Source organism: Ixodes scapularis, unplaced genomic scaffold (assembly GCF_016920785.2).
Source record: "Ixodes scapularis isolate PalLabHiFi unplaced genomic scaffold, ASM1692078v2 PGA_scaffold3__209_contigs__length_174095766, whole genome shotgun sequence".
NCBI lineage: Eukaryota > Metazoa > Arthropoda > Arachnida > Ixodida > Ixodidae > Ixodes > Ixodes scapularis.
This window is the reverse complement of record NW_024609868.1, coordinates 44,490,172-44,513,910: the sequence shown is the minus strand read 5'-3', so window position 1 is coordinate 44,513,910 and position 23,739 is coordinate 44,490,172. Positions and strand designations below refer to the sequence as shown.

Here is a 23,739-nt window from a genome sequence, read left to right as displayed (position 1 = left end):
CGCACTTGTTTTCATTTTCTCGCAACAACTCGGATGCATTAAAATTTTGTGTCGAGTTGTCAGACATTCTATTTGTCTCTGGTTTTAGACTGCAATGTTTCCTAACCAACGCGCAGGCATAGTCTCTCTTCCGGCTTGTGCTGCCGCTCACACTGCGAGTCAGCTTCAACACTCCAGGAAAAGCAGCCTCAACGCATGCCACGCACGCGACCATGGTTCATTAGCTCGGAGCCTCGCGAGAATTTGAGCCGGAAGTGTCACGTTAAACCTGCGAGTCGCTCCAGGCAGCCTGCGCCACAGTGAGCCTCGGAAGGGTACGAGTGAAGTAAGTAAAGCGTGCAAAGGTAACAGCATTGTATTTTCACATAAAACCATCAAATACACAACAATCTGACACAGTTCACATACAAAGCCTAATTACCTCAACTGTTAAATCTCTCAAGTATCAAATAAAAAGGCAACCTTTCCTAGACAATTTTTAATAAATAAGGAGTTATGTACAGGAACCACCAAAAGGTCTCTTTATACCAAAGACACGAGGAAACGGCCCACAACTATTTACACATTCGCGAGTTACGAGTGGGACTTGCTTAAAACGGGCTGTCGCTCCGAATGACAATCTCGACGCTGCAAAACGTGCACTCTGCGGCAGCGTCGTGGATCCAAGCAGCCGGCGAACGCCGCCCGTAGCATAGAGCTGTTCAAAGAAGGCGCAGAGGTTGGGCCGACTTTGCGGGCTGACCTTGCTGGTTGCTTCCGTCTACGACGGGGAACGGGCGTCCTCGTTTGGCCGGAGCTTCCACGCAAACCGGCCGAGTGGGGCACCAAAATGGCAGGATTCTCTTCGCACGCACCCATTGCACACTGCCCCGACGCCAGCAGAGGGCCTGCCACTGAGAACGTGGCCTCGGAAGTCCGGAGAATCCGGCAGGGGGGGAGGGAGCCGCGGGACAAGCCCGTCTAGCGGTGTGCATACTCGAACCAGTGGTATTGCTACGCTACGCGCCGTCTCCGTGGGGGGGCCCGACACCCCGAGCTTGCCGGTTATTGCTGCCGCGGGGGGAGGAGGAAGTCGGCGCCGAGAAGCGGGTAAAGAAACGACGGGAGCCGAGGCGCCACGGGGAAGACGCCAACGCCGGATTCAGGAACGGGGTCGAGCGCTCTTCTCGCCGAGGGAGTCCAACGGAGCCGGGAACTTTGGTGACAATGAGCGTATTTACAAAGTGAGCGCGGCGAGAGACGCTTCCTCCGTCCGGCGGGAGGAGAGGGGTCTCGCGGGGGAAGAGGGAACGAGATGAGCCTAGCCTATGTACAGTGCCCCGGCGGGGGGTGTGGGAACCCGGGGATGCCTCAGGAGCCACGTGCCGTCTCGGCCTCGCCCTGCCTCCCAGGCGACCCCTGCTGTCCCACGGGGGGGCGGTCGGCGGCCTCGCATTCCATGGCGCTTCCCGTCCCGGCCGCTTCCTCCTCTTCGTCCGAGCTGAAGGACGAGTCCGACTCTTCTTCGGCCGGGGACGGAGAGTCCGAGTCCTCCGACTCCACAAACACCTCGGCCCCCGAGAAGACGTACGTCGACGGAGGCGTGAACAGGAAGTGGCCCCCTGTAAGACACGTGGGCGCGACATTTGAGAGCTCCATTTTTACCGTAGGAAAAGGTGGCACGCTTGTCAGCCAAAATACACAGAAGCAGATTGTCTACCACCCTTATGTTATGGTGCATGGAACACGTCTCCAACTAGTGTGTCTGTGACATCCTAAAAAGTGGTCCCTCGGTTTCTGCCCGACGAAGTCGCAGTAGTGTCACGCTGTCTCCGGCCGCAATCCTGGCAGTGTCGCAACAGCGATGAAAGACATGGCAGATGCCAGTCCTGAAGCAGGTCGCTTTTGACGGCTCGCTGAAGCTTTGGCAGCCAGGAGTCGGGATGTCGTGACAACGGCGACATTTGCTCTTACTCCTTGCCAGGGTTTCTACGCCCAACCCCCGGGATCACAGCATTCGATAGCTAGACAGTTCGGCTTCCACAATGGCATTTCTTGCCGATTAGGACCACTTTTGATAAACCGGCAGCATAGGACGCCGAACGCGCTGGTCGAAGACGTGTTACAAGCACTTTACCTACGCTTCCTTTTCAATCCTTAAAATTGGCGTCAATCGCTTTAGACACATTTCCTACGGCTTTAAAATGAGAAACTGGCAACCTGCCGAATTACCCCAAACATTAGCGGAAATAAGTGGACAGTTGGCACTCAAGAAAGTCAAAGACAGGAGGCCCACCTGGAAGTCTGGCTGCCACGCTTTCTCTGGGCTTCCACGGGCCCTGGGACGGCCGGTCGGGGCCCACGGAGCACTCCACCACCTCTCCGCTCGTAGAGTCTGGCACTGCTGCGTCTGTTCAAGACAAGAGATGGCATTCCCAACGGACCCCTTCCAAAAGCGCTCGCTATCTAATAGCTGCTCCATAAATTTTCCGAGTCCACCGTCGTTTGTGCACACACTCTTGAGCATGTCCGGTAGAACCTCATTTCATACTTTTCTTTTAGGGGACTGGGAAAACCAAACGTATGATCTGGGAAAACGCAAAACGCAAGGTGCAGGAACGCCCTTTGGGAAGCACTAGAGATGAGACGGAGAGCAGCTGTCACTAAACAATTAAACAATTAATTTTACACCGACATTCGTAGGTGTAAACTCGAATTGTGTCACGAAAAGCTCGTGAACATTCGTAGCTGCAAACTAAAACAAACATACCATACAAGTTTCTTTAAAGGCCCGTTCACACAGTTGCATTCGGAGCGACCACTACGCTTACGAACGAATGCAACTGGTTGGAACGACAAGTTTCCATAGCAACGAAGCGCCAAACGGTCGTTTCATTCGTATTCATTCGCAACGCAAGGAGTTGAGCCGGGCTGAACTTTTTCGTTACGTTCGGGAACGACGGGAGCGACAGACCAATCACAGGTCGAGGAGAGCTCGGTCGCGCGCGTTGCATGCCGATTGTGCCGGCCTCCTTCTAGCTGCAAACATGGCGTCGGTGGTGACCGTCGACAAGGACGGCGTGGTGGAAGCTCATCGTTCCCCGTAAAAGCGCTATCCTTGACTGTGAATTTTTGTCGTGTGTCGTTATGATAACCCAGCACGTACTAGAAGGGAAGATCCACCTACTCGTGCGGCGACCTCGTGGCGGCACTCTCAAGACAGCAGAAACGCCCGTGCCGTCGTGTTTGTTTACTTCGACTGCAGTGGTACTTTCTTAGCATTTGTGTCCTCGAACATCGCCCATATTTCTTTTTTGGCGCATTCCATGCGTTTGTTAAAGTTCAAGGTATTACTGGTGCGCACTGTATAAAGCATGCGAATTTTCACGAGTTTTCACCATCCGAGAAAGGTGATTAGTGTTAGCAATCCTGAACTCTCGCAACGCCTATCCAGTCACGAAATTATATCACTGCTAAGATTACATCGTCTTTTATAATCATAGAAAAGGCGTGTGACGAGATTTGTACTGTTGGCAAAGTAGTGTATTGAAGTTGTGATCGTGCAAGACGGCGTACAGCATCTTTTTTCTTTTTTTAAGGGGGGATACGGCCACGAAATTCCATTTTTTTCCGAAAAAATGCATTTTCAAAAATATTATATTTGGGTTCACTATGTTCTGAAGCATAGTTTCAGAAAGTTTTATTTATAAATGCGCAGTATTTATTTCGCAAAAAATTATTTTCGGCAAGCTCGCGGCCGCGCGCGGCGGCCCGCCGAGCAAGCAGACGGCGAAGTTCGGCATTTTCAAATTAGGCGTACTCCGCGCTCGTTGGACGCAGCCGAGATATCTTACCCTCGTTGGAAGCGCCGTTTCTTCTAGTTTCTGCCCATAGAAGCTTGCTACGTTTGAGGCTATCTGTGTCCCGGGAGAACCCCGTACATACAAGCAGAAAAAACGAGGGAACTATGATACCAGCAATCCCATTGGTTGTGACCCAAAACAGGGCTCACGATTGGCCGCCTGCGCGCGCTATCGGCAGCTTCTTTCGCTTCTGATTGTATCGCTTCTGATCGTATCGCTAGTTTGCCGCTGTTTAGATTTGTTTTCCCTCTTTGTTCCCGGTAGTTTTTCTGCCGAGAAATGCCTGCTTCCAAAGTTAGCACTCGCAGTAGCTTTGGCCGGCGTTCTCAACGGCGGAAACAAAGGGCCGGCGGAGACAGGGACCCGTCTCCGCCGGCACCATCGTCGCCGTCTCCGCCACCGTCGTCACGATCTCCAAGCTCAACTGGTGCTTGGCGGACATCGGAGCCTACAGCTTCATCTCCGAATCGGATGTGCTGACCACGTTCGAGAGGAAGCTCAGCCTGCGCGATTTCGACGCGGGGATTACGGACGACCCGGAGCTGACAGACGCTCCCGTTGAAAAGCCCCTGAACGGCTCCTCAATGTGTCCGCCATGCAGACTCTTGTTGCGATTTTACTCTGCCTCAAGTGCCACGGAAAACTACTGAGCTTGCAAGAAGTTGACATCAACCTTTAGTTTGTTGTTAGCTGCTCGACTTGCGGAGACATCGTCGCGACACCGCACTCACCATCATTCGGCAAGTTTCGAGAGAACGAACTCGCGGTACGTCTAGGCGTCGTTGGAAGAGACTGTGGCATCAGTTTCACAAAGCTCACGAATCTCTTCGGGGGCCTCAACGCACTGCCCTCCTCATGCTCATGTAGTTGAAGGTGCCACCAATGACTCGGGTAAATTTCGAGTTTCTGGCATCGTCCGAAAATAAAAAAAAAACAAGTTGAAACTTCAAACGCATTTTTCTCAGTTTCACTTTTTGGCAGGAATTCTTGTTTTAGGAAAGCTATCATTTGACATTCTGAATACAGAGGGACATCATTCAAGGTTTTCTGGGACTGAAATTTTCTGGGGAACAAGATAGACTACTTCACAATTCAAAAAATCTACTCCTTCATGAAAAAAAAAAATTTTTTTTGAAACAAAAATTTTACATTTTCTTTTTAAATTTTGGGATGTTCTTATTTTTGTTATAATTGATTATTTCGCAATTTATTTTTTATCTAGGTTGCACTGTGGGTATTGTTCTTCACATTAAAGCAAAAAGTTTGCCACCAGCTAATTTTATTTTTCTACGATAGACTTCCTAATGAAGTGTCTTTTTTCTGAAGTGCGAGAACCGTAGCATGCTGTAAAGTTGACCAATAATGCTAAAACTTTGCAGATTATCCTTCCTCATAGTGCTGAAATAACCCTCAAAATTTGAACCAAATTGGGTGAAGGGTTCAAAAGTTGACCCTCCCAGGCCATATCCCCCCTTAAGCACTACCCTGCAAGCGTATCCTGAAAAATAAAAGTTAAGTTTGTGGTCATAGAAGATGGTCTGTCTATTTTCTGTTACGCAAGTGAGTGGCAGTGCGTCCCCTTCTTCTTAGAGGCACCACTGAAACAGCTGACGGCGGCAGAGAGGCGGTCGCCGTGCTGCTGACCCGCTGCGCTTGTTGTGGTGGTTGCAGGAGTGTACGCGCGGCGCAGAGCGGTCGTTCCGGTCACAACGGAAGCAGTCGTGGATAACGGGTTCGTTTCCGGTGTCTGAACTAGCCTTTACACAGCTATTGTAGGCGCTCAGCAGATCTTCGTGACTGTACGCTGTAGCTGAAACCTCCGGCTGCTCCGGTGAGGACCTAGCCAACCTAGCATCAAGCATGAAACCGTCCGCCGTGTTTGTAAGCATAGCTGGGTTGCTTCTATTGGCTGGGAGCAAGAGCTGAAGCTCGTTTCTCATTGGCTGTTGATTCGTGTGGTTCCATGCGGTTGCATGTGTGCGTACACGTCGCGCACAGTTGTCGTTGAAGTCGCAGCGGTTGCATTCGTTCGTAAGCATAGTGGTCGCTCCGAACACAGGTGTGTGAACGGGCCTTAAAGTTTGGCGATACGTTAATTTCAGGAATGTTTTGAAGGCACGAAATTTGTCGATAGGGAGTGGCATGCTAAGTATTCGTTACCCATTTGCAAAGCTGGGCCAGTGTTTTAACCGCCGGTTTCGATAAGGATACCCGCCCGAGAGCGAGGAGCGAACTGTGAAATGCGCTGCGAGGAGAGAGCATGCGTCGGCGGCTCACCCGGAGAGCTGCTGCAGGGTGCCACGGCGTCCCCCCCTGCCCCCAGCGAGTCCCTCAAACTGGGCAGAGAGTCCAGCTGCGTGAGTGCGGGCTGCCCGTCTGGCGTCACCTCCCAGCCGAGCCTGGAACAATGGAGACTGATGTGAAAACGGCCCGGCCCGCAAAAGCACAAAACCGCAGAAAGAAAGCGTGTGTCCTAGATAATTCTACATCGTGCCAAAAATAGAACGTCGGCGGTGGTCGTCGGCTACCATACTTCGTTTCGCCATAACTTGGCAAGGAGCAAACGCCCTGGCCCCTTCGCGCCGTTGGAGGGAGAGGTCCGACTATGATCTATTGCGCTAGTTTCAACAATGCTGTCGATGTCACGGGCGGGAGGAAGAGGAAAGTCGATTTTCTACAAGTTTTGAGTGACAGGCTTATCTTCTAGAGGGAGAATAGCTACGTCTGGGACCCCGAAAAGAATGTTTGGGTTATGGGGGGACACTACCCAGAGAAAAAAAAAATTCTACAAAAAACATTGATTTTGAAAAATTACATATTTACATCCATCTACATCCAGGGAGTATTCCCAGAAATTTTCCCTTGTTTACACTGCATAGTTAATTTTTTATAAATTATTTTCTGTCCACCGAAGCTAAAGAAAAGGTAGGGTTTGGAGCACTTTGAACACATTTCTCTCCGTTCCACTTTTTGGTATAAATTCCATTTTTGTCAATCTATCATTGGATAATGGCAATACAGAGAAGGCTTGTTCTTCACTTTTCCTGACAGAAATTTAATAAGGAATGTGCCTATGGAGTTTGTTTGGCACTTTACGGATGTCTTTTATAAAAAAATGTTGACATTTCGTCGGAGACACAGAAGACCAAAAAGTTGACCAATTTTGCAGAAGAGAAAACTGATAGAAATCAATGACTTTTTACAAAAAAAACTTTTTATAGGTGCACCTCCTAGGCATTCTGCTACATATCTAGCGAATAAAAATCTTGAATAGGGTATTGTGATAGTTTTTCAACGATAGATTAACTAAACAATGTAGGGGTGTTGCTGATAGAAGCTGCCCTAATTTCCTTCCCACTTAACCAACAGACCCGAAATTTTGTTATGCACCCTCTAGCATGACCACCAGCCTATTCTGTAAATTTCATTAATTTTAAGCCAAGGGTTCAAAAGTTGACACTCTCAGGAGTGTACCCCTTTAAAGGGACCATGAAATGAATTTAAAATCGAATTTCATATACCGCACATCGTAAAAGGTGTGAAAAGAAACACAAAAACACAAAAATAGGGAGCCAAAAAAAATTATTTGCTATAATACTTTTAAAAGAAAACTGGACTCTTTTGCGCCTTTTTTCCTTCGAAAGCTCGCTGCCTTTTCACTACGATGCATCCGCGGAAACGGAGCACGTCAGCCGAATCCACGTTGCCTATAGGTTAAGAGCCTACCTCACCAGCACCGCGATCGTAAACAATACATAGCCGGCGAATGTTTCCTAAAAGTTTTGTTAAATAATATTCAGATCCACATTTTGTAGCATAATTAGAGATGTGTGGCGAAAATTGCCAAATTTGATCATGCTGAGAGCCAAGCGCCATCTATCGTGTGGTAAACGAAGCAACTACTGCAAGTGCGCAGTAGGGCAGGGCCAACTTCAGTTACTCGAGTTGCGACGACCGACGAACGGTTATTTCCTTTGATTTCCTTCCTCTCAAAACTCTGACTGACTGAACATTTATTTTTCTATGTGTTCTTCTCGTGCGTGCCGACTTCAAGCAGCAAGAAAAAAAGTACTTAAAACAGACCACGACAAACAAGAACGCTGGATCCACAAACACCCGAGAAAAGCGACAACGGCCACGAAACCACCGACTCTGACGAAGCGAGTTGCTCAGAATATAGGCCTAGCAGGCACTCAGACTCGGCGCAGCGTTGCTTCATCGCAAGACCGTCTGCCTACGACCGGCTGGCGTGCTGAATGGAATATGCCCGCGCTACCATTGTGGACCCTTTCCGTATTATAGTTTGATCGCTGACCTCAATTTTAGATTGAGAGGTGAGGTCAATCTCTTCCAGGGACGGCGCCAGGATCTTCATAATGGGGGGGCAGTGGGGAGGCGAACCGAATTGGGGGGGGGGAGGGGAGGTTGCTCTGAGGTGCTGTCGCCCACGGGCTTATCGAAGATGGCTTATGCGGTGTGCTCATTGAAAAAGGAAATGCGGAGACACGAGAAGGAAGAGGGGGGGGGGTTAGCACAGCAGGGACCTCTGCCTAGTGATGCAAAACTATCAATAAATCGACTATCGATACTATCAATAGTTTTGGAAAAACTATCGATAGTGTCGCAGAACTATCGATAGTCGACTATCTATAGTTTTTCGATAGTCGACTATTGATAGTCGGCCATCGATAGCTTTTCGACAGTTGACTATCGATAGCTTTCCGATAGTAGGCTATCGATACTAGTACTATCGATAGTTTTTAGATAGTCGACTATCGATAGTTTTTTTTACTACCGATAGTCAGATTTTTGGCAGCTATGGAGACTATCGATAGTACTATTGATAGTTTTGCACCACTACTAGAGTGAACACAGTTGCCACACCGCCACTCGCCTGACCTTCCTCCTCTTTTCACCCAAACTCCCGTCTTCGTCATCACTGAAAGCTAAACCAAAGTTGGGATGGTAAGTTCTTGGGCTAGTTAATGTCCGATTTGAAAAAAAAAAAAAAAAAAAAAAACAAGAAAAAGAAAAAAAGGGAGCGACGCAAACTGCTAGTGTCGGAAAACTATCGATAGTAAACTGTCGACAGCACTATCGATAGGTTTACGATTGTCGACTATCAATAGTTTTCCGATAGTCAATTAACAATATTTTTCCGATAGTCGACTATCAATAGTACTATCAATAGTTGACTATCGATAGTTTTTCAATAGTCGACTATCGATAGTACTATCGATAGTTTTTTTTACTATCGATAGTCAGATTTCTGGCGACTATCGATACTATCGATAGTACTATCGATAGTTTTGCACCACTACCTCTGCCCCCTGTGCTCAGACTCGCAGCCAGGTTTTGCTTCCCTTTCTGAGACAGTCCGGAATTCCCCATGACCTCGACTTTAACTAAGCTCCCTTTCGTTCACGTCTCCGGTCTCCGCTGAAGATAAGCACCACAGAGGGGAATACGTGGCTTGCACAGGACGTCATTTCCCTTGCCCTCCAGAGAAGAAGGGAAGAAGGAGCTCCCCTCTTATCGGGATCCTCCTCTGTGCCTCCCGGATTTGCACAGGCGTCGCCATTCTCCTCCCAGAAGATTATAGAAGATTAACCTGTCACTCAAAATTCTTACAAAAGCAGCTTCTCTCTCCTCCTTTTACTTGGTGTTCAAATGTGTGCGATGTGATGCCAGTGCAAGGAGCCTATACGGAGAGAAAATCCAGCAGGCGTCACAAAGGGGAGCTGCTTTTTCTAAAGCGCTTGATAGCTTACTCGCCCACGGTACAACTTCCAGTGGCTGGAAGTTAATAGAAAAAAAAGGCATGCAAGGCTCTAAAGTCTGGAAACTTGTTACACTGGGTCTTCAAACCGACGTCGTAGGAAATAATTTGTCAACAAAGCTGCTTCATCTTGGGGTGGCAGGAGAAATTTTAGGGGAGGCGCCCGCCACCCTTCGCCTCCCCTTGGTGCTGTCCCTGATCTCTTCCCCTTGTTTTCCGAGGCAGTGTTGACAAACACTCGTCGAAAAGGGACTCTCGTCGATTCTATCTTCTTGTTTTGTGTGATATAGAGCTGAAATAAACGCCGTATGGATTACCTTCGTAACACGGCATGTGCACTTTGTTATTGGTATGCCATTTTTATTCTGACAGACTGCACGTCACTGTCGAGCTATAACAGTTCGTGGGAGGTATACGTGCAATGCCGGTCCAACCTTTCTTTGCCGAGTGTCGCGTCAGTATCGAGTTGCAATCGTAAAAGATTGGTCCTGAAGCGCATACCAACAGCGCGAATACAGCACTTCCATCAAACGAGCGCGTCCGCTCTGAGTGTGAACAGGTATTTACGTGGCTCTTGCTGACACTCGTAGTTCAAACATATCTTTTTTAACGTCGGCTCGCTCCTGCAGCTCCGAGGCCGCGAAAAACGCCGATGCAATTTGTTTCCATCTGCGTCGCTTGCAAACGACTGACACGGGCCGCCTTTTACCAATAATGACAGTTGGGTTGACTTCTAGAGTCTTCACCGGGAGACTCGCTGCACTTCCCAACAGGCATACCGGCGTATGGGACTAGTCCCATGCTGTCGCTGTAGCGCAACATATCTCATTGAATTTCGCTCAGCTGGGATGCGGCGATGAGAGGCGCCGATTCAGAAAATATGACGGTGACATCAGTGCAGTAAAACCTACCGGCCCACCCCAACTCGTCGCTGCTAACGCTCCCATTCTCCTACTGCCGAGAAAACTTCCAGTTCCGGAAACACCATACGTCACGGCTTGTTTTGCGGTCAGTTGGAGAGAAAGAAAAAGTCGATATTTCATAAATTTTTTGCGTAGAAGTTAATAAACCGAGACGAAAACGGATGCCTGTTCGGCATTCAGTGAACATTGACAATTTAATGTAAAAGTTATCTGGAAAAAGTAAAAAGGTCATTTTATGGTCCCTTTAACTACTTCCACTGTTCTCCAGCTACTGGGGTTACGCTCTCTCCCCTGCATCTTTGGCAGGGCCGTCATGTGCTTCGCCTCTGTCGTTCCGATTGACACTATAAGGAGATGCGGCTCAAGTTGAGTTCTCAGAGATGTCCGAGTAGCTTGTTCGTTTCGAGCCAGATGATATCTCAGCAATTCGCGTCGCACTAGGAAAAGCTAGGGAACAACTTGCCAGCAACACCGAAATTGCTGGGAAAGTTGCACTGTCTGAGGTGGACCTAAGAGTTACACAGAAATGAAACTAAATGTGTCGCACATTCGGCGCAGCTTCGAAGTTGCGTCCTGCCAAAAGGTGGATGCCGCCAGACATTGTCGTTTCGATGAAGCAGATTGGTTACCCCTCGTTCCAACGCACTCGACCGAGTCGCGGTGGAGGAGACAGGGAAACGGCTTCGCCGATATTCATCGCGCCACGGGGCGCCCTTGCCCGGAAGTGCTGTGAAACCCACCTGTGACACAGCTCGTGGATGATGACGTCGCAGTCCCCAAGCAGCTCCACGTCGAAGGTGACATGCTTCAGGGGCTCCCGGTTTATCAGAATCTGGGGCACGTCCGCCGGGATTGAGCCTGCACACGGGGGAGGAAGGTGTTGGGAGCCGCACATCTCCTCGGCCTATGCGACAATAAGGCATCCCTTCCCCACATCGACCCCTCGGCCACGCCGTCCCTTGCCAGCTGGGCTTCTGGCGTAGTACAGGTATGCGCACTCGAGGCCCAATGTTTCACTTATAAATTTTTCTCGTGCATTGTTTACCCCAAAAAAACATTTTCTTCAGTCTGCAAAGCAGCTATAGTTGCGGACAAGGTGAGGACGATGGGCTGTCTCTTAAAGGGAAGGTGGGGCAGTTCTGCATTTGAGAAAAAACACTTGAATTGCGTTCATTTCACCTTTAAAATAACAGATGTCACAATTATGTTTCAATGCGACGTGCCGGAGAGCCATAAGAGCAGTTTCAAAATAGGGCTGAAGCCCTGCCTCCCTAGCCTTGGGCAGCCAAAAGATCCGTCGATGACATAATGTATAGCGACTGTCTTTCGCGTTTAACAATACTTGCGCAGCAAATGGTTTGGGTATTCGGGTTCACAGGGTAGAAATACAGCAGAATTCACTTCTAACTTATTTTTTTCAAGAACCTCCGTAGCTTCCCTTTAAGAGTGCCTGACCTCTAGCACGTGCTTGTTGCCTTTCACTATGCCTCGGCTGCGCGCACACACGTGAAGCTTACGGACGCCAAAGTGGCATTAAAGGGGCCCTCCGGAGCTTTCTGCGACCGTCTGTTTATGTTGTTATATTGCATAGTAGGTGCAAGTTAATATGTATACAAAGTTTTAGATTACAAAACCGTTTATTAAGCAGATGGCAGAAGAAATATATCGGGACTATTTTCTCTTGGAAGACAATCCCCCATTCCCTGCCCACCGCTAAAACTTGACCAATGGAAATGCTGCATCTCGCGGTGAATGCGAACGTTATTATTGCAACATTTTTTAAGCTTGTTGTAAATTAGAGTTTGAGAAAAACGTAAACTGATTGTGGTGCGGGAAACATAGTCCGCAATTATCGCTCCAAAACCAGCGAACTATGTTTTCTCCCCGCAAGCGTGTTGCTAGGGGGTGATGCGTCGGCGCGTCGGCTCGTCTGCTTCTCGGGGCGTCTGCAGGCGTGCGTTTGCGGGACACGTGTTCCTTCTTCCCGTGGATCCCGACTCCGAAGCCAGCTTTGCGATCCTTTCACGTCAACGAGTCAAACTTTTCCTTGTCATCTGTGGAATGCGACTGCGTATGGCAGTAGCAGCGCGACGGTGCGGTGCAACGAACGACGACTGCCGAGCAGAGAGTCTGGGCTCCTTGACGACGGTCCGCGCGTGTTCGAGAGATTCCTCCGCGGGTCGGCGGCCGGCCGCATTGGTGACGCGCAGTGACGCCGGAATCCTTCGCTTGCTATTGGCTAACGCGTAAAGAGATGCCCCTCCCGTTTTCCGGGGTCATCTCAGAAAGTGGGGCGTGCCGGGTTCTTTGATAGCAATTTTAATAGGGAAATCCGCCACGCATGACCGTATATTTTATGATTTTTAGGATCCTTAAGGCCTGTAGATTGAGTTACCGCCATAAATAGACCATCGCAGAACGCTCCGGAGGGCCCCTTTAAAGGGGGATATGGCCTCGGAATTCAAATGTTTTAAAAAAATGATATGGTTATGTTTATTAACTTCCAAAGAATGTTTTCAGAAACTTTTATTTATAAAGATGCAGGATTTATCTCACAATAAAATATTTTCGACATGTCAGCAACCTTCCAGTTAGCATAAAGCAAGTTTTTTTTGCGTTTTTTATTTAGCGCTGCTTCATACTCGTTTACCATAGCCAGAACATCTCACCCTTACTGAAAGCGCCATTTACTCTAAATTTAGCCCGTAGAAGCTTTCCAAGTTTAAAAGTATTAAGGGCCAGGAGAACCTTTTACATCCAAACAGAAAAATAATCCAGAAAATGTTTTATGAGCAATCTTATTGGCTGAGACTCAAAACAAGGTTTAAGATTGGTCCTGCCCAGTGACGTGATATTGTGCCATCTTCAGTAACACCCTTTCGCACTATCTTCCACTTCAGATCCTATTCCTGCATTGCTGCTCTTCCTTTTTATGATTTGCCTCTTAGTTCTCGCCAGTTTTATCTGTCTGCTACCAAGGTTACCTGCTACAAAAGTTAGCTTGCCTACAAACGACACAAACAGGTAGCTATTGCCATGGGAACAACAAAGTCTGAAAAGGGAAACAACAAAGTCTCAAAGTGGAAGGTGCTAATTCATCCTGAAAGTTTGAGTCAATTTGAGGGAATGGTTCAAAAGTTGACCATCCCAGGCAATGTAGAAAGGTAGAAAGCTTAAAGGTAGAAAGCTCGAGCTGGAGGCGGGACAACTAAAACTGCTCCCTGCCGTTTTCATCTGGTCACCGACTATACAAGGTTTTCCGCACTATCAAGAGTGCAAGGAGGGTCCACGTAGCTCACTTGAGCAGCTGCCGAAGCCGAGAAAACGGAGCCGTATTTGAGGGAATGTGACCGTCGCCGTCGCAACTTCAGGATCCACTTTGCAGCAGTGGGCACAAAGTGCAGACCGAGGGAGAGGGAAGCACTCACTCGGGATGAGGGCAACTGGGCGCACTTTGAGAGAGGAGCCCATGACAATGAGCAGGTCGCACTCGGCCTTGTCACGGGCCATGGCTTGGTGGAACTCCGGGGAAAGGCCCTCGCCGAAGAACACAATGTCCGGCTTCATGACGGCCATGGCATCCTCCCCCGGGGGACACTCGGGGCACAGGGGGATCCTCTGCGGGGGCACCCGGAAGTCAGTCTCTGGGCGCACGAGAGGGAAGTGCCCCACGAAGCCCGACGGACGCATTTCTCAACGTTAACTGCTCACTTCTCACACTTCGAGCAGGAGCGGCACCTTCGGACGTGTACAGATATGTAGAACTAGCCGGCACCCGCCAACGAGCAAGGGTGCAACCAGTGTAGCAAACTAGTTGTCGTTACTTTACAAACTTGGGAAATGCCGTAGTTGTAGCGCTGGTCCATGTACTGCAAGCGGGCTATAGCGAGGCATACTATTGGCTTAGAAAGAAGACACTCGCGCAGCCCCTCCAACGGGTATAGCGGACTCTGTGCCAAAGTGCGTCGTAGCTCGAGTGATGCATAAGCTCATTACTGTGCCGACCGAGTTGTACTTATATCCACTCGTAGCTCTAAATAAAAGTTGGGCAACTGCAAAAACAATTTGATGACCCCAGCGCCATTCGATATAGGTGGGCAAGCAGGGACAGGCCTACCTGGTTGAAGATGTCGTCCTTGATTGTGTGGCAGTCAACCTTGTGGCGACACCTGGTGCAGGAGGCCGTCGCGAAGGAACCTGCAGACAGAATTCACGAGGGTGAGTGGGACGGTGGGACTACAGAGTTTGTACAACAACTGTAGAGAAAAAAGACTGCCATTTCTCCTTTCAGCTGTCCTGGAATGGCAAAGTGCAGATATAAATGGTATTGGTGGGCCAAACTCAAAAGGGGGGGTTTTACGTGTCAAACCAAGGAAGGGCATGTGGCTCGCCCCAGCAAAGCACTGGGGATTAATTTCAACTACCTGGGGATCTTACGACATGCAACCTAAAGCTTGGGTACGCAGTGCCTTCTCCAATAAAGCTTTGTCGGAATGTGGGCACTTTGGACTCGAACCCGCCCCCCAGGGACCCGTGGGCCGGCACTTCGCCTCGGAGCCACTGAGGCAGCAGGTGCAGCTGGGCCCAGATTAAACTAACCACAAAGCAGCATCAAATGATTCGTTGCAAGGTTGGCACTTTCCCTTTTCTAGCTACATTTTGTCACGGTGACAAGCACTTGAACACAAATGTGCCTAACGTGCTGCCCGCTTTCTCTTCCTGCTTCGTGCCCTTTACCACACTCCTCTTAACGGTACCACCACCAAGATTCGTCATGCTCCACTTATGTCTTTATGCAACCCCCCCCTCGCCTCCTTCCCCCAGTGGGAGAGGTACCTACCGTGGCAGGTTATGACATTACGGATGCCGCACATCTGCTCCAGGGTATCGATGTTCTGGGTGTAGTTGCGCAGCAGCTTCCCGCTTTCCTCTAGGCGTTTGATGAAGCAGTGGCTGGGAGATGGCAAAAACTGGCCTGGGTAGATCTCCTGCAGAGGTGCACCCACTCAGTCCCCGCGACAGACGCTCGCTGCCAGCCGCCGAGGACGATCCCTCAACAAGACCTTAACGCCCCTCCCCATCGGCCAAGCCAGGCAGACACCCACCTTAGCAAACTTGAAGAAGGGCCGGGGATCCTTGCGGAAGTAGTGGATGTCGAACATGGCCTGGGGGTCCGGCAACGCGGGAAAGTCTTTGCTCAGGCGCGCATAGATGCCGTCACGCGACCTGAAGTCCGGGATCCCGCACGACACCGAGACCTGGCGGTGGAACACGGTGGTATTTCACAAACTGCTTCGTTCCATGCCTTTGCCCAAACCCATTCCCAAAACCGTGCCAACAAAATCGAAGAGCACAACCAAAACGTCTGGGTTTAGGCCCCAAACGTCAATGCCCCCGTAACAGCGCCATGCCTTGCAGAGACTGCGTGGCCCGGCAAGGATGGCAGGCAACATTGACTGGTAGTTATTTTTGCTTCTTCGTGTACGAGCAAAGCTGCAGCTACGAGCACAAGCATGTTGCCCCGAACAAAGCCCGCATCTGCATGAGCACACATCCTGGGCGGCGGTGCTGGATGCCCCAGTGTTCTCTCCGGTAGCTTCCGTTGGGCTCGCACTTGAGGCCCGTTTGAAAAACTTCAATTTGCTTACGAACAAGTTCTTGCGATCTCTTATGACGAGAGAAGACGCTGACGCCACCTATGAGGTGACCCTTGAACTGCATTTCACAAGAGCAAAGGGCTTGTATCATTTGCAATATAAAACATATCTATGAGAAATAGTCGCTTACAAGATAGTCACACACTGTTCGAGCCAAAAAAAAAAGAAGGGCAGGAAAAAGTCTAAAATATAGGAGATTTCCAAGTGTTCCGAGACCACCCCAAAGGTGGTGCCAGGTGTGTTCTCTTGTCGTTAGAGAGCCTCGATTGAAGAAAGGGCCCATGCCAAACCATGGGGAGCATTTGCAATTTAATGGTGGACGCCTCCTGCAGAGATGGATCGCAAGTGCGCATGCGTAGCGTCATGGCGTGGCGACGAGGAAAGTGAGCAAAAAGGCGGAGGCGCTAGCAGACGATCCAATGTTTTCGCCACCTCCTCCAGCTCGCATGGCAAATGCGCTCCGTAAGCCGCGTGACCCCGATCAAGCAGTTGAAAACTTTATGCAATCCAGGCTCTCTACTTGCACTTGTCGCAAGAGATTTTAGGAAAAACATTGGCAAAGGAAAACAAACTTTGATTTTTTAAACAGCTTAACTGGAAAAAGAATGGTGTAAAATAAATTTACAACGAAAAACAAACATTTTTTAGAGCTCTATTCACGGCACAAACAATTTGTAACTGGCGCCTGCGGGAGCCCGCGAAAAAGTGCCACCTTGCAGTCACAAGACTGGCCACATGGTACTCACGCTCTTTCGGAAGCTACCTGTGAGCTCCAAAGTTTACTTATTAATCTTTGATTTTTTGTTGCACTTCCTTCTTTAAGGGGCCCTCCGGAGCTTTCTGCGATCGTCTGTTTATGCTGTTATATTGCGTAGTAGATGCAAGTTTATTTGTATACGAAGTTTTAGATTACAAAACCGTTTATTAGGCAGATGGCAGAAGAAATATATCGGGACTATTTTCTCTTGGGAGACAATCCCCCCATTCCCTGCCCATCGCTAAAACTTGACCAATGGAAATGCTGCATCTCGCGGTGAATGCGAACGTTATTATTGCAATACTTTCTAAGCTTGTTGTAAATTAGAGTTTGAAAAAAAAACGTAAACTGATTGTGGTGCGGGAAACATAGTCCGCAATTATCGCTCCAAAACCAGCAAACTATGTTTTCTCCCCGCAAGCTTGTTGCTAGGGGGTGATGCGTCGGCGCGTCGGCTCGTCTGCTTCCCGGGGCGTCTGCAGGCGTGCGTTTGCGGGACATGTGTTCCTTCTTCCCGTGGATCCCGACTCCGAAGCCAGCTTTGCGATCCTTCCACGTCAACAAGTCAAACTTTTCCTTGTCATCAGTGGAATGCGACTGCGTATTGCAGTAGCAGCGCGACGGTGCGGTGCAACAAACGAAGACTGCTGAGCACAAAGTCCGGAGAGATTCCTCCGCGGGTCGGCCGCGTTGGTGACGCGCAGCGATGCCGGAATTTTTCGCTTGCTATTGGCTGTCGCGTAAAGAGATGCCCCTCCCGTTTTCCGGGGTCATCTCAGAAAGGGGGGCGAACCGAGGACTCTGATAGCAATTTTAATAGGGAAATCTGCCGCGCATGACCGTAATTTTATGATTTTTAGGATCCTTAGGGCCCGTAGATTGAGTTACCGCCATAAATAGACCATCGCAGAACGCTCCGGAGGGCCCTTTTAACAAATATTTTGATGTTTGAGAAACAACAAGTATAAGATAATTGCCACTACCGTTTTGACTCGTACGATAAAAAAAAAAAAAGCTTCACCATTTTCTACTTGGAGGGGCGTGGTGTCATGTGTTTTAGCTCCTAACATGTCGGTTCCTCCAAAGCAACGCCGCTGCTCGACGAAGGGCTGCAGTCCTCGTGATTGTTGAGCAGCAGAGTCGCTTTGGGGGAACAAACATGTTAGAAACTAAAACATGTGACACCATGCCCCTTCAAAGAGAAAATGGCGAAGCTTTTGTTTGTTATTGTATCAGTTAAAACGTAAGCGACAATTTTTAAACATCAAGAAATTTTGCTAAAAAAAAGGAAGAGTTAAGATTAGTAAGTAACTTTTAGAGCCCAAAGAAAGCTCCCAAAGGAGCACAAACACCACATGACAAGTGGACAGTCACGTGACTGCTAGTCGCCAATTTCTCGCGGGCTCCACCAGGCGCAAACTACAAATTCGTTTCGCGCCGTAAATATAGCCCTAAATGTGTTTTTTTTAAATTTTCTGTTGTAAATTTATTTTACAACATCCCTTTTCCATTTAAGCTGTTTAAAAAATTTTTTTTTTCTTTGCACATGCTTTTTAATAGGTTTTAGGGCACACAGGTGTAAGTAATTCTGAGTGTGCAATCTAGCCTTTAGAGTGAAACGGAGGATAGGCCGGGAGACCAGAGGCCGAGAGACACGAGAAGAAAGAGGGCAGAAGCGGGCACCACCAGCCACTCACCCCTGCGCCGGTGAGCACGAGGATGCGCCTGCAGGAGCGTAGCAGGTGCACGACGTCGTCCAGGGTGTTCACGTGGGGCAGCTTGGCCCGGCGGGGGGGCTCGTCCTCGCTCAGCACGCTCACCAGGATCCTCCAGAGGGTGAGGCGGTCCAGACTGGGAGGCACCAAGGCCCCCTCGGGCAGCAGTCGCTCTAGCAGAGCCCGGGGGTCTGCCCCGAGGCTCATCTGCCGCTGCACCCAGCCCATGGGGCCCTCGCTGCTCGGTTTCCACTCTGAACCGCTGCTCGGCTCCGACAGGTCCGACAGCCCCGACAGCTCGCTCAGGGTCGAGGCCCCGTCATCCTCCTCGCACCCCAGGGCTCCCAGGAAGGCGGGGCTCTCCTGGGCCACACCCTCTGCAAGGCCCCACGTGCACCGACGCACCTTAGGACTCGGGCGGCCACTCCCGTGTCTCCAAGAAAGGATCTCGCCGGTTGCGTTTGCGAGTGCTGCAAGCTCCCGAGCTAAAGCGCACCACCGAGGAAACTGGCGCATTATCTGTCAATTTAATTCACATAGGGCTCCGAGAGGGCGGATGCAAACGTCTCCATTTGTGGTCGAGGGGTTAAATGCATTATTTCTTTGATTGGGTGTCCTTGGTTCTAATGCTCTTCCGGAGTGTAGTCCTTTTCAAGTGATTAAAGGAATAGAATCCAGGGCAGCCGGATCAAAGGATAAATGCATTTCACCACTCAACCACGAGCGCGGATGCCCGAGACATTCCCGGCAGCCCTACTGAGGAGGAGATCAGACCATAACACTCCAAGCAGCTAACTTTAGAACACAAACAGGGGCAACAAATAGCAATGACTCGGTGCTCGGCTGACATAAGTGAATGCTGCATCAGCGTTCGGCTGGAGTTTGTGTTCTCGAATCACCCGTTAGGAAAGACAGGCTCTTTTGTTACCACTACGGCCTGCATGAACCATGCAGCATGCACGGTGCATATGCCCAGCTCAGCACAAAAGCCGAAGTGGGTCAAGCTCGCATTCTCTTACGACTGCTTTTGGAAGAGATCTGGCACAAACAATAAACGTCACTTTGTTTATTGTTAGTATTTCCACTTTACATCAAGCCCCGCGAAGATGACGCGGACATGTCCACAGGCCTTGTGTTGGATAAACACCAAGGCGTGGGGACAACAAAACGGACAGAGTGCCCCCTATAGTTCGATTTCCTTGGCAATATGATTCAAATGAGCAGACGATGCCTTAGGCTGGGCCGCTACTTCTTAAGTTTCCACTGACCACAATATTTCGAAGCAGGAACCTCATATGTCATTTCCGTCTCTCTACCTTGTGATAGCAAAACCGAAAAGTTGCGATTGAAACAACTTGAGCAAAGCTGGATTATGGCATGCTGCTTGGCAAGCTGCACTGTGCCAACATCTTCACTGGGCTAGGGCTCAGTCATGTTGAAGTTGTGAGACAGTTTTCTCAAACTCCCCAACATCGTCATGCGTAGCATCAGTCACCGCAAATACCGTGCATTTGTTGTCGCCGGCTAACACTTCTCTTTCAAGTTTTTCTATCTTGTAATAGCAGGTTCTCAGGGACCCCAAAACTGGGAAGGGGGGGGGGGGGGGGGGGGCAATGGGGACTTGAGCACCCGCTGACATTTTCCAGGGGGTGCTGAACAATGCCTTCACCCCCGCCACATCTATGTTCCCGTCGTTCCTCAGCTCCGCCAAGCCACATATTTGGCTAAAGGCAAGCACGTGGCTCTGTTTTGGTTACGGCTGATTACCCACCAAATCACAGCACAACCTTTGCCCACGAAATTCCAGAAAAAGATTACAAACTAAAGCAAAGTGTTAGTGAACCGCGGACGATACGGCAGCTCAGAGAAAATGGGAAGAAAAGAAAAGCCGGTGCCTGCGGCCTGCACAGCAGTCAGGGAGATCTCATCCCCTGCTTGGTCATTTTCCTGGAGCCCTCCCATACTGCACGTGCGAGTTGGCCATAGGGGGGAATGTGCAGCACACTGTTTTTGTCCACCCAGCCAGGCGTCTTCTTCGTCTGCTTCTATTTTGAGCAGTAGAGTTCCCAAAAAAAAAAAAAAAATTTCTTTAGCCTTTTTTTTTTCATTGCAGCTGTGCTTCATTGGTGTTGCTTTGGCGGTCTGAGCAACCACAAAGATCGGGCAACTGTTTCCGTGGGGAGAGTCAAAGCGCGAGTCAGGGAGATGGTCTGTGTGGGGGAAAAAAAACCTTCGTCAACGAGGGACTGCCTACAGATGTATCAAGTTAAAGGACACATGCAAAGGAAAAAAACATTTCTTTTAAACGGCTTAGATGGAAAAAGGACGCCATAAAACGATTTGACAACGAAGAAAAAAAATTTTTAGAGCTATATTTACGGCGCAAAACGAATTTGTAGTTGGCGCCCGCAGGCACCGCGGAAAAGTGGTCTGTATTTATCACGTGACTGGTCTTTATTCATCATGTGGTGCTTGCGCTCTTTCGGAAGCTTCCTATGGCCTCTAAAAGTAACTTATTTATCTTTCTTTGAAGTATAACAAAAAACCAAGACGAATAAGTAACTTTTAGAGCCCAAAGGCCCAAACTCCTGAAAGGCCCAAAGGCCCAAACTCCTGAAAAAGCGCAAGCAGACGTGATAGACCTGTGCGCCGGTCAGACGACGGCGGCGGCGCCCCGAAGCAGACGAACTTGTGCGGCAGCGGCGACGGCGGCTTGGAGAAACGCGTTGAAGCGGCGTTCGCACAACGCTCAGCGTGCGGCAGCGACGCAGCGTGGCGGCACGCAGGCCTACCACGTGACCAGCAGCGGCTCCCGCGAGCGCCAACTACAAATTCGTATAGCGCCGTAAATATAGCTCTAAAAATTTTGTTTCTTCGTTGTAAAATCGTTTTATGACATCCTTTTTCCATCTAAGCTGTCTAAAAAAAATGTTTTTTTCCTTTGCATGTGTCCTTTAAGGGAATAAAGAATCCAAACTCCCAAGGCCAGAGGAGGCCTCAGCAGGTGACACAGGTTGTCAAGGGAGAGATCGCACTGCAGACTGTGTTGAAGTGCCGCTATCACGGTGGCCGTCGGAGATATAAAAAAATAGCGGCATTCTCGCCTGTATTTCTGCATCTGATTTTCTTAACACCACTTGGTTCTTGGCGAGCCAGCCTGCTACGTTCAGACGAACACCCTATCATACACTCAGACTGTTTTACACTCTTTTCAAAAACAATCATAAAAACAGGAAACATGCTGAAATAAAAAAGGGCATCGCCAGTGAAGCTTTACCACCCAAGGAAGACTGCGTCCACCTGTAGTAAACTTTCTTGAAATTTTTAAGACTGCGTTATTATAACTTTTTACAGGAACTGAGCTGCACCCAGAAATTTCACAGGAATGTGTCCACGACTAAGGTACACCGTCGCTGAAAATTTGAGCTTTCTACGCGCAGGCGCCCGATTAACCAGTGCATTTTACATCGACACCATAGATCAATGCCACCGTATAGCTACTACTATTGGATCCGATTGTGTCAACATCTCATTGTTTCGTTGACAGGAATTTTGGATGAATGTATGGACACATGGCATAGGTAGTGATAATAAACCTTCTATAAACTGTGAAATCTTGGTAATGGTTGTTCTTTCAATTTTAATCCCCTTCCCTCCTCCTCCCTCTCCACCCCCCCCCCTCCCCCCCTCTATTTCGACCGCTAGCCCCCCACGTAAAATACACTTCCGGGGTCGCTGCAGGTTCTGCTGATGTTGTCAGACGCGAAGAATCTAATGTCCATGTACCGAAGATCATGCAAGCAAACCACGAGAGCGAAGCAGGTGCGCGAGGCCGCTTGACACACGTGAGCCCCCCAGAGGCGCGTACCCCTCGAACACCAACGACGCGTCCTCTCGCGGCTAATTCAAATCGTCGCTCTTGGCGCGTGCCTTTAGGTGAGGTTGTCCAAGAGTGCACAATTGAGTGTCTCCTGCTATTGGCGAGTCATCTCTCAGCGATGTTCCTTCCAAATGCCTCGCGTGGACACCATTAGCGGTTAACTCCTTCGATCGCCAGACGAAGTACGCGGAGAAGCGTAACGCGGGCGAGCATAGCCCGGCAGTAGTGCCTGGGTTAGGAGGGTGCATGGGCCGACGGTGCTCACCTGTCACCACGTTGTCGTTCTCCGGAAAGAGCCCGTCGCCGTTTGGCAGGTCAGCGCCGCTGGTGGAAGTCAGCTCGTGGAAGCCGGAGTCCCCGTTGCACATCTCGGAGTTGGCATCGCTAGACGAAGTCACCTCGGAAACTGGGAAAAAGAAAAAAGTAAGTGTCTACCTAAGCCCGTTCCCCGTCGATCGGACGGAGTGGGAAAGCGGCGAAAAAGCAGTAATCGCCCCGCCCACGCGGAGATCGCCACCGCGCGCAGTGAACTCGACTCCGGAGAAGCAACAGTGCCATCAGCTGATACCCGTCGCGCCAATGGATGTAAACAAACCAACGTGACAGCCGCCCGACAATGCAACGCCAAAGCGCTGGTCTGAGCTCAAAAATGAACGAGAAACAGAAATTTGGGCGCAAATCATAATTTATTTGCAGAGAGGTCAGGCTCCGACGCGGCCAAGCTGTCGGGAACTGCACGAAGGCCAAAGTGAGCGGCCATTGCTCCGCGACTCGAGCCCGACACGTTAGGCTTAGTGCCAGCGGCTCGTCCAATCAGCGAACGCCAAGCGGGCACGGCCGCCCGTGCGCCCAAACCTGGCAGCTTGTCGGACAGGGAAGGAACCCTTTGCGGGCTTTAATCTTACCGTTAGCCGCATCCGACGCAAACTTCTGTCGCTTAAACTCCTCCGGTGGCATTACTACGTCATTTGGTATACTCAATCCAAGCAGATTGCTGTCGTTTTCCAGACGAGGACGCTTGTAAGCCGGTGATGCACACAAAGACTCCCTTCGATCCGCCATCTTTGCGAACGTGTTAATTGCGCATGCGCAAGTTCAAGACGCACGTCACACTGACGTCACTGCGCACGACTCGCACGACAAGCCCTCAAGCGCTGCCTCAATCAGCTCAAGGCAGGCGCGCGCG

The 23,739-nt window shown here is 49.7% G+C and overlaps 1 protein-coding gene across 1 annotated transcript; it reads right to left on the bottom strand.

Annotated features, from left to right (window-relative positions):
* Window positions 1–337: 337 nt before the first annotated feature.
* LOC8052934 (NAD-dependent protein deacetylase sirtuin-1) lies at window positions 338–23,676 on the bottom strand. The gene is made up of 11 exons (XM_029988746.4): window positions 23,459–23,676; window positions 22,819–22,959; window positions 18,656–19,050; window positions 15,650–15,802; window positions 15,385–15,532; window positions 14,662–14,741; window positions 13,973–14,162; window positions 11,285–11,402; window positions 6,120–6,241; window positions 2,276–2,389; window positions 338–1,601 (listed from the first exon to the last, which is right to left on the bottom strand). Exons 1-11 carry the CDS (start codon window positions 23,613–23,615, stop codon window positions 1,351–1,353), a joined length of 1,869 nt encoding a protein of 622 aa, XP_029844606.2. The 5' UTR covers window positions 23,616–23,676; the 3' UTR covers window positions 338–1,350.
* Between the last annotated feature and the right edge of the window lie 63 nt (window positions 23,677–23,739).

What these genes read in the sequence shown, in the direction of transcription:
- LOC8052934 (XM_029988746.4), bottom strand. Translation starts at nt 23,615, where the DNA reads ATGGCGGATCGAAGGGAGTCTTTGTGTGCATCACCGGCTTACAAGCGT. An exon ending in CCTTCTTCAAGTTTGCTAAG is followed by an intron (nt 15,533 to 15,649) that starts GTGGGTGTCTGC and finishes GCACCTCTGCAG; the next exon opens with GAGATCTACCCAGGCCAGTT. An exon ending in AGGACGACATCTTCAACCAG is followed by an intron (nt 14,163 to 14,661) that starts GTAGGCCTGTCC and finishes GTGCCCCCGCAG; the next exon opens with AGGATCCCCCTGTGCCCCGA.